Source organism: Thalassophryne amazonica, chromosome 10, assembly GCF_902500255.1.
Source record: "Thalassophryne amazonica chromosome 10, fThaAma1.1, whole genome shotgun sequence".
Classification (NCBI taxonomy): Eukaryota; Metazoa; Chordata; class Actinopteri; order Batrachoidiformes; family Batrachoididae; genus Thalassophryne; species Thalassophryne amazonica.
In genome coordinates this window covers 13,586,603-13,595,453 of record NC_047112.1, presented here as the reverse complement: position 1 = coordinate 13,595,453, position 8,851 = coordinate 13,586,603, and the positions used below count along the sequence as shown (strand labels likewise).

Sequence of the window (8,851 nt, the reverse complement as noted above, 5' to 3'; positions counted from 1 at the left end):
CGGCTTCCTCTCATGTCCAAAGATGTGCAGGACTTTAAATTGACCGTAGGTGCACCTGCAGGTGTGAATGTCTATAGATATGTCACCCTGCGACAGACTGGCATCCTGTCCAGGATGGGTACCCTCTGACTGCTGGGACAGATTCCAGACACCCCCAATGACCCTTAATTGGAGTAAGCAGGGATATAAATGAATGAATGAATTGTCATGATTTGTGTAGTTAAAAAAACAAAACAAAACAAAAAACAAACAAATGGAGTAAAAAAGGAAATAAAGCTCCAAGGGTATACATTGTACTTGTCAAAAAAATGGTGCTTGAAGACGAAAAACATGCAAGTTGCAGTGTAATATAAGTCCCATCAGAAAGTATTTAGTGTGTAGTAGTTATTCTTTTATTATGAAAATTTATTTTGTTTAGTGATTTGATTCCTGGGAAAGCCCTATGTAAATCATAATAATAATAATAATAATAATAATAATAATAATAATAATAATAATTAATATTATCATTATTGTTGTTATTATTGAATTTATGACTTTTCTGTATATAATTCACACCTATATTATAAATTGCAGGACCTCTGAACTAGTAGCAATAAGAATAATAATATTTAATATTATCATTATTGTTGTTGTTATTATTGAATTTATGACTTTTCTGTATATAATTCACACCTGTATTAGAAATTGCAGGACCTCTGAACTGTAGCAATAATAATAATAATAATAACAACAATACTTAATATCGTTATTGTTGTTATTATTGAATTTATGACTTTTCTGTATATAATTCACACCTGTATTATAAATTGCAGGACCTCTGAACTAGTAGCAATAATAATAATAACAATAATATTTAATATTATCATTATTGTTGTTGTTAATGTTGAATTTATGACTTTTCTGTATATAATTCGCACCTGTATTATAAATTGCAGGACCTCTGAACTAGTAGCAATAATATTAATAATAACATGACTTGTGCTATACGTTACATGGATCTGCTCATTTATTTTTTACAAATCTACCCCCACCCCCCAAAAAATTTTATGTGTCCTACTAACGGTTACACTTAATGTTGTAACCAAGTTTGGTAAAAATTTATCACTTCCTTTATTGAATATTTATCTGAATTATTCAAAAACTAACTGAGGTGGTTATACACATAGCTTATTTATTCATACAAAATATTCTGGAATAAGTTTTGGTCTTTTGAATCTGAAATGATTGACATTTAGCTCACTTGCAGTAAGAAAGCATTTCTGACTTCAACCAACCTTGTTTTCTCTCTCTCTCTCTCTCTCTCTGTTTTCAGACTAGAGACAAAAAACACAGAAGACGTGACCTCTATCATATTGTGAAGGAGATGAGACACAGGTCATGACCCATCATTTGTCTACAGTGCGAAAGTAGAGCCAGCGTGAAGTGTCCATGGCCACAGAATCATCACCTTCCCAGTTCCTCCAGGATCCCTTTTAACCCTGTTCGAAGCTGTAACGGAGCGTTCCAGCGTACTCCACCTGTCTGCCAGCTCTGACTGTTGGCTACCACATGTTTGAGGTGACTGTATGTAACCGCCTCCCATCGTTGAGCAGTAGCCGCAGAAGTTACCTGCAACCCCGATCTGCACCATGCAGTGGAGACGGCGGCATTGCTGTCCCATCAAGATGACCTGGACTGTCAAGCGTTCGCTTTTCCGGACCCATGTTGCCGGGCTTCTCTCACTGGCTCTGCTCTTTACCCTCTTCCTATTTTTTAGCCACCAGGACTGGCTACCGGGTCGGAGTGGTCCCAGGGAAAACCCACTGGCATATACGGTCAGAGGTTTCCGTAGCCCCAAGGGGGAAGTCAATCAGAGCACATCCTTGCGGAGCTTGTGGAAGGAGACTGGCTATGTAGCGCCAAAACCTCTGCTCAACCTCAGCTCTCAGCAGGTGGAAGGGGCTGCAGGAGAGATCGGAGGAGGAACCAGGATGGGTGTAATGGGGCTCGGGGACTCCATGAGCACTAACAACAGCTTACAGAAGGAAATGGATATGGGAGGGAGGCTCAGTGCTCAGCCATTCCGCTACATCCTGAACGAGCCCTTCAAGTGCAGAGACAGCACACCTTTCCTCATCCTCCTTATCGCTGCAGAACCTGGCCAGGTGGATGCCCGGAACGCCATCCGGCAGACTTGGGGGAATGACAGTGTAGCAATGGGTCTTGGGTTTGTTCGTCTCTTTCTGCTTGGTACAGCAAAGACCTCAGACACTTTCATCCAGAGTGCCATAGAGGACGAGAGCCGTCTTTACCATGACATTATCCAACAGGACTACCAGGACACTTACTACAATTTGACCATCAAGACCCTCATGGGTATAAACTGGGTGGCAACTTATTGCCCACATGTCTTCTATGTAATGAAGACAGACAGTGACATGTTTGTCAACACCGAGTATCTCATCCAGAAACTGCTGAAACCTGAGCTTCCTCCAAAGCAGAGGTACTTCACCGGTTACCTGATGAGGGGCTACGCACCAAACCGAAACAAAGACAGCAAGTGGTACATGCCACCAGAGCTGTACCCAAGCGAGCGCTACCCGATATTCTGCTCTGGCACAGGGTACGTGTTCTCAGGGGACATGGCTGAGCTCATATATCAGGCCTCTCTTAGCATACGCAGGCTGCACTTGGAGGATGTTTACGTGGGGATCTGCTTGGCAAAGCTACGCATTGACCCGGCGCCACCTCCCAATGAGTTCCTGTTCAACCATTGGCGGGTGTCTTACTCCAGCTGTAAGTATAGCCATCTCATCACATCCCATCAGTTCAGCCCCAGCGAACTCATCAAGTACTGGAACCACTTGCAGACCAACAAGCACAATGCCTGTATGAACGTAGCCAAGGAAAAAAATGGGAAGTACAGACACCGAAGGTTTCACGGGGAGAGACCGCCGTGATCCATCCTGGGGCTGCTGTGGTGCTGCATCTACAGCCAGACAAAGGCATGTTGAGAGTGCAGACCTACATACTACATGGAAAAAAAGCACATTGTTTTTGGTATTGTGTACAGTTGATCTAAACTATTTTTTTAATTTGAGGAAAATGTTAAGTATTGTAAACTGTTTCCAAACACGTAGGGGGAAGGATGCGATATGAAGCATGCACAAAAAGTGATCCGGGTAAAGAGCTGCGATTATGTAAACTTGGGTTTCTGACAGAAAGGTGACACGACAGCTAATGGGAAGGTTCAACACTTTGTCACATTTTACTAATCTAAAAATAAAAAATAAAATAAAAAAAGAAATTGTGTTTACACAGACAAAGGCAAATGTTCATGTATTATGTCAGAAGTTATACCACCTAAATATGAATGACAGTATCTTTGACCAGTTATGCTGCCCTGTTTCTCAGTGTTTATGTTACAGAATTATCAGACTCTAAAGAAATGTATTTTATTTTAAAGTCAATGTGGAAACACTCAGAATCATGTCAGAGATGACTGAGATTGTATTTTTTAAAGCTTTACTTGGAGTATGACTCTGCACTTGAGCAAATGTGCAATGAATCAGTTAATTAAATGTACTGAATTCAGATTGTTGGAATTGCATGTGCCTTCACTGTGGGAGTCTTTCCTATTTGAATTCCAGATATGATTTGTACTCTAGAACCGCATCACCAGACTTTTCAAAAGTGACGCATACTCGAAATCTAAATATCACATCTGTCCCTTCATCGTGCAAATTTGTCTGAATCAGTTCTGGAACAAACTGGACCAGACATATAATGAAAGTGAGATAGAAATGCGTCACTCCACAGTCATGTATAAATGCATTAATGTCAGGATGCACAAAGACCATTATTGGTACAAATACAAGCATATCTCTCTCCACGTATGTCAGCATTAATCAAAGATAGATAGATAGATTTTATTGTCATTACAACTAGTGTAATGAAGTTACAACAAGTGCAAAAAATTATCTTCACACCCAATTACCTCAGACAGAAATACAGCAATTAATCCACAATTATTATGAGTTGAACGTAATAATGGCACCCATCAGAATTTAAACAACCATACATATACGTTTGATTGTTTATGTACGCTAAACTTTAAGACAGTCTGTCATCCGAATTGAGGCAATGTGAGTGTGGGGTGGCCGCAGCAGTATCCCACGCAGCCGCAAGATGGGGGGGAAACGGAATATTGCAGCAGTTGAGCCGCACTGCCTCCCAGAGGGGGAAAGGAGTGGTGGTGCGGAGGCCGGGGTAGTGGGGGGTTGGACAGAAACACAAGGGGGTTAGGGGGTGGGAGGAGTGTGCGTGCATGTGTGCTGGTGGCCCATATTAGTCTCTGTCTGTGTATGCTGGAATTGCCTTGATAACAGGAGGCCGTGGGGGAGGGCAGATAGATAAGAGGGGAGCCAAATGCTTCACCAAGGCCAATGAGATCCTTCTGGAGGAAAAACAAGCGGGGCATTTTGACCTTCGGTAGCTGATAAACTGCCATGTTTGGGGTTGGGTAGAGAAACACAGAAATTCCATGGCTCCTCTGACCGTCTGAATGCAGGTACAACAGAATTCTGCAAAGAGCTCTCATTTATGTATAGTGAGGCAAATAAGTATTTGATCCACTGTCAACTTTGAATTAATGTCAGGATTCACCAAGAGCATTATTGGTACAAACAATGGCATATCTCTTCCCATGTATGTCAGCACGAATCAACATGTTTGACATGAGCTAGGCCATCTATATCAATATCTACTACGATTATCAACAGGTTTGGTGAACAGGTTCTTGAAATGGAGCAATATCTCCACCTGGTGGACATTTACCATTAATGCAGGTACAACAGAATTCTGCAAAGAGCTCTAGTTTATATACAGTGAGGCAAATAAGTATTTAATCCACTGTCGATTTTGCAAATTTTCCGACCTTCAAAAAATGGAAGGGTCTGTAATTTTTATTGTAGGTATACTTCAACTATGAGAGACAGAAGCTTAAAAAAATCAGAAAATCACATTTTAGGATTTGAAATAATTTGTATTTTATTGCATGAAATAAGTATTTGATACAATAGAAAAACAGAAACCTTTGTTTGCAGTTACAGAGGTCAGACATTTCCTGCAATTCTTGACCAAGTTTGCACTCACTGCAGCAGGGATTTTGGTCCACTCCTTCATACAGATATTCTCCAGATCTTTCAGGTTTCGGGTTTCCAGTTTCAGTGCCCTCCAAAGATTTTCTATTGAGTTCAGGTCTGGAGACTGGGCAGGCCACTCCAGGACCTTGAAATGCTTCTTACGGAGCCCCTCCTTAGTTGCCCTGGCTGTGTGTTTCAGGTCATTGTCATGCTGGAAGACCCAGCCACGACGCATCTTCAATGCTCTTACTTAGGGAAGGAGATTGTTTGCCAAAATCTTGTGATACATGACCCCATCCAGCCTTCCTTCAATGCGGTGCAATCGTCCTACCCACTTTGCAGAAAATCACCCGAAAAATGATGTTTCCACCCCCATGCTTCACGATTGGGAGGGTGTTTTTGGGGTTGTTCTCATCCTCCAAACACTGCGAGTGGAGTTGATGCCAAAAAGCTCTATTTTGGTCTCATATGACCACATGCCCTTCTCCCATGCCTCCTCTGAATCATCCAGATGGTCACTGGTGAACTTTAAACGGGTCTGGACATGTGCTGGCTTGAGCAAGGGGACCTTGCTGCCTTGCAGGATTTTAAACCATGACAGCGTCGTGTGTTACTAATGTAATCTTTGTGGCTGTGGTCCCAGCTCTCTTCAGGTCATTGACCAGGTTCTCCTGTGTAGTTCTGAACTTTCTCAGAATCATCCTTACCCCACAAAGTGAGATCTTGCATGTAATCCCAGACCGAGGGAGATTGACAGTCATCTTTAATTTCTTCCATTTTCTAATAATTACACCAACAGTTGTTGTCTTCTCACCAATTTAATCACCTCCAGTCAAAGAATCATTTGCTATTTCTGTTTTCTACCGACTGGACTGAAACACAGTGCAAATGACAGTGGAGGGCCAATGGATGTAGTGTTGGGGCGAGTGTAAAATAAGTGCTCAGATTGAATAAAATGTTAGCATTTTAAACGTTTACACTCACAAAGATCCAGTCAGAGGTCATTTGATATGATGCCAAAAAATATTCAATTCTGTGGTAATGATCCCTCCTGAGTCCTAAATACCATTTTCATTTTTCATCATTGCTCTTGCACATCTAATTAAATCCCACCTCATTTAAAGATGTCAGGCTTTTTTTCCCCCCGCCTGTTGAAAATAATTTTACGGGTGGCCAGCAGTGTGGTGCAACTGCAACTGCTAATGCGAAAACCATCATTTGTTTGGAAAAAAAACAAAGACATTTTTCATTATTGTCAGACTGCAGAGTTCTGTTCTCATTTCTCTTTTTTCCACTTCTGTAACCATTGGTGGTTTCATTATTGCACAGCAATCAGGGACAAGCAAATACATAATTTTAAACAAGACAAGTGCATTTCCTGTCAATATAACAAATGAATGTGAATAAATCTGACTCCGGGGAAATGCATTGACTTCTAAATCAAACACAGAGGCTTCTAAGGCATTTAGGTCATGTAGAAACAATATGAACACAAGGGGGCACTCACAGAGGGCAACACCCACACTTGACGTGCATCTGGTGTTGAAACAAATGAAGCCAACGCGGGAGTGACCAATTGTCCAGTTTCTTTAATCCTTGAATGGTTCATTGAAATATCCTCTCTGTGTATTTTTTTAGACAACTATTTGAGTTAATATGACTTGCTGTGGAGATAAATGTACTAATGGGTCATCTAAGAAGTTGGTGCTCCAGTATGTTTCAGTGAAATGCAATTTTAGTTACTTAATTTGTATGCTAGCACCATTAGCACATGTCAGCAGGCATGCTAACAACTTAGCACTTGTTAGCTTGGTGACATTAGTGTTGGTGTAATGGTTCCGAAGGCAGTATGCTGGTGTCACAGACCAGATGGTCCCCCCACCCCGATGACACGGTTCACAGATTAACACCTCGTTTCTGCTTCAAATTGCCTCCAGTCATCATCTATATCAGCAACAGATATCTGAAGCTTTAGTACAACAGTCATTTCCACATAAATCCAGCATTATTTCATCATAAAAGCAGTGGAAGTGATCAAAGTGCCTCGGCTAAACGAGCTGCTAGCTGATGCGCTCACTGCACGTTAGACATTTTAAAGTGTCAGAATTTCACCTCAGTTCTGCTTAAAAGTGACTTTAGAATGATTTAAGAAAAAGTTTTTCCTTCATCATCTGATGGTTAATAATTTAATTAATCCATTTGATTGCGTTGGGTGAAGAGACGTGCTGCTGTGGTCCGAAATGACGCATGTGCAGATGCAAAAGGTGGACCAATTTTTAGGAGCAGACTGTTCGGTCTGCGACTGTTGTGAAAGTGTCGTGACACTGACCCACAACAGGGGGCGGTAATGAACGGACAATGGGTAAGCCAAAAGTAACAATTTAATGTTGTGAATCGCACAACGACGTACAGACAATAACAATATGGTGGACTGTCAATCATACACCAAGTGACGTGTGGGCAGGCTCGACGATAGAAGACGCCTGGCTAGAGAAGAGCCGGATCCCCACACAGCTTCCACCACCAACGGAGCTGAAGAACACCGGAGCCGCCAAGCCCTGCGCCCCAGGTGGCCGCTGTCTTCAGCAGTCAGACCCGGTACTGCTGGCAGAAAACAGAGACAGTCCTGATGAGTGTGAGTTCGCACACTCAGTAATCCCACAGTCAGTGTTCAGTAAAGGAGGGAGAACCTCCACCTCCAATCACACACTCGTGCAGCTCCTGTCTAACCACTTATCTGATTGGAGTGTGAAGCGAAGCCGTCGCTGATCACACCAAACGCCAATCCCACAGATAAGGCAGACACCACAGGATAACGGCTGCAAAAGAAGTTCAGATTATTACTCAACGTTTTGAGTCAGCAGAGAAAATTACCTGAATGGTAGCTGATTTCTCGGCGAGGAGGTGGAGTTGCAGTCCGGCCTTTATGGTGATGGTGATGAGATGAATGAGTGACAGCTGGTGCTGAGGATGAGTGACAGCTGTCACTCCCAGTGGCTCCGGTGCCCTCTCGTGCTTGAAGCCCGCACTCCAAGCAGGGCGCCATCTGGTGGTGGTGGGCCAGCAGTACCTCCTCTTCAGCGGCCCACACAACAGGACCCCCCCCTCAACGGGCGCCTCCTGGCGCCCGACCAGGCTTGTCCGGGTGCCGGGCGTAGAATTCGGCCAGGAGGGCCGGGTCCAGGATGATATCCTTCCCAGTCCACCAAATACTGGAACCCCCGGCCCTTTCGACGAACGTCCAGGAGTCGGCGCACAGTCCAAGCCGGCTCCCCGTCGATGATCCGGGCAGGCAGCGGCGCCGGTCCGGGGGCACAGAGGGGAGAGGTGTGGCAGGGTTTGAGTCTGGAGACATGGAATACTGGATGTATCCGCAGTGAAGCTGCCAGCTTCACTGCGGCTGGACTGAGGACCTTCACGATGGTGAAGGGTCCTATAAATCTGTCCTTCAGCTTTTGGGATTCCGTTTGCAGAGGTATGTCCTTTGTGGATAACCAAACCGCCTGCCCGGGCTGGTATGCAGGGGCCGGGGAACGCCGGCGGTCTGCATGGGCCTTAGCCCTCGTCCGGGCTCTGAGCAGGGCAGAGCGGGCGGTACGCCACACCCGACGGCACTTCCTCAGATGGGCCTGGACCGAGGGCACCCCGACCTCTCCCTCCACTAGTGGAAACAATGGGGGCTGGTACCCCAAACACACCTCAAACGGGGAGAGGCCGGTGGCAGA

At 44.0% G+C, this 8,851-nt stretch overlaps 1 protein-coding gene across 1 annotated transcript; it reads left to right on the top strand.

The window, feature by feature from the left end:
• Positions 1-1,316: 1,316 nt before the first annotated feature.
• b3galt2 (UDP-Gal:betaGlcNAc beta 1,3-galactosyltransferase, polypeptide 2) lies at positions 1,317-3,698 on the top strand. The gene has a single exon (XM_034179444.1). The coding sequence runs from the start codon at positions 1,632-1,634 to the stop codon at positions 2,940-2,942; it is 1,311 nt and encodes a 436-aa protein (XP_034035335.1). The 5' UTR covers positions 1,317-1,631; the 3' UTR covers positions 2,943-3,698.
• The last annotated feature ends 5,153 nt before the right edge of the window (positions 3,699-8,851 follow it).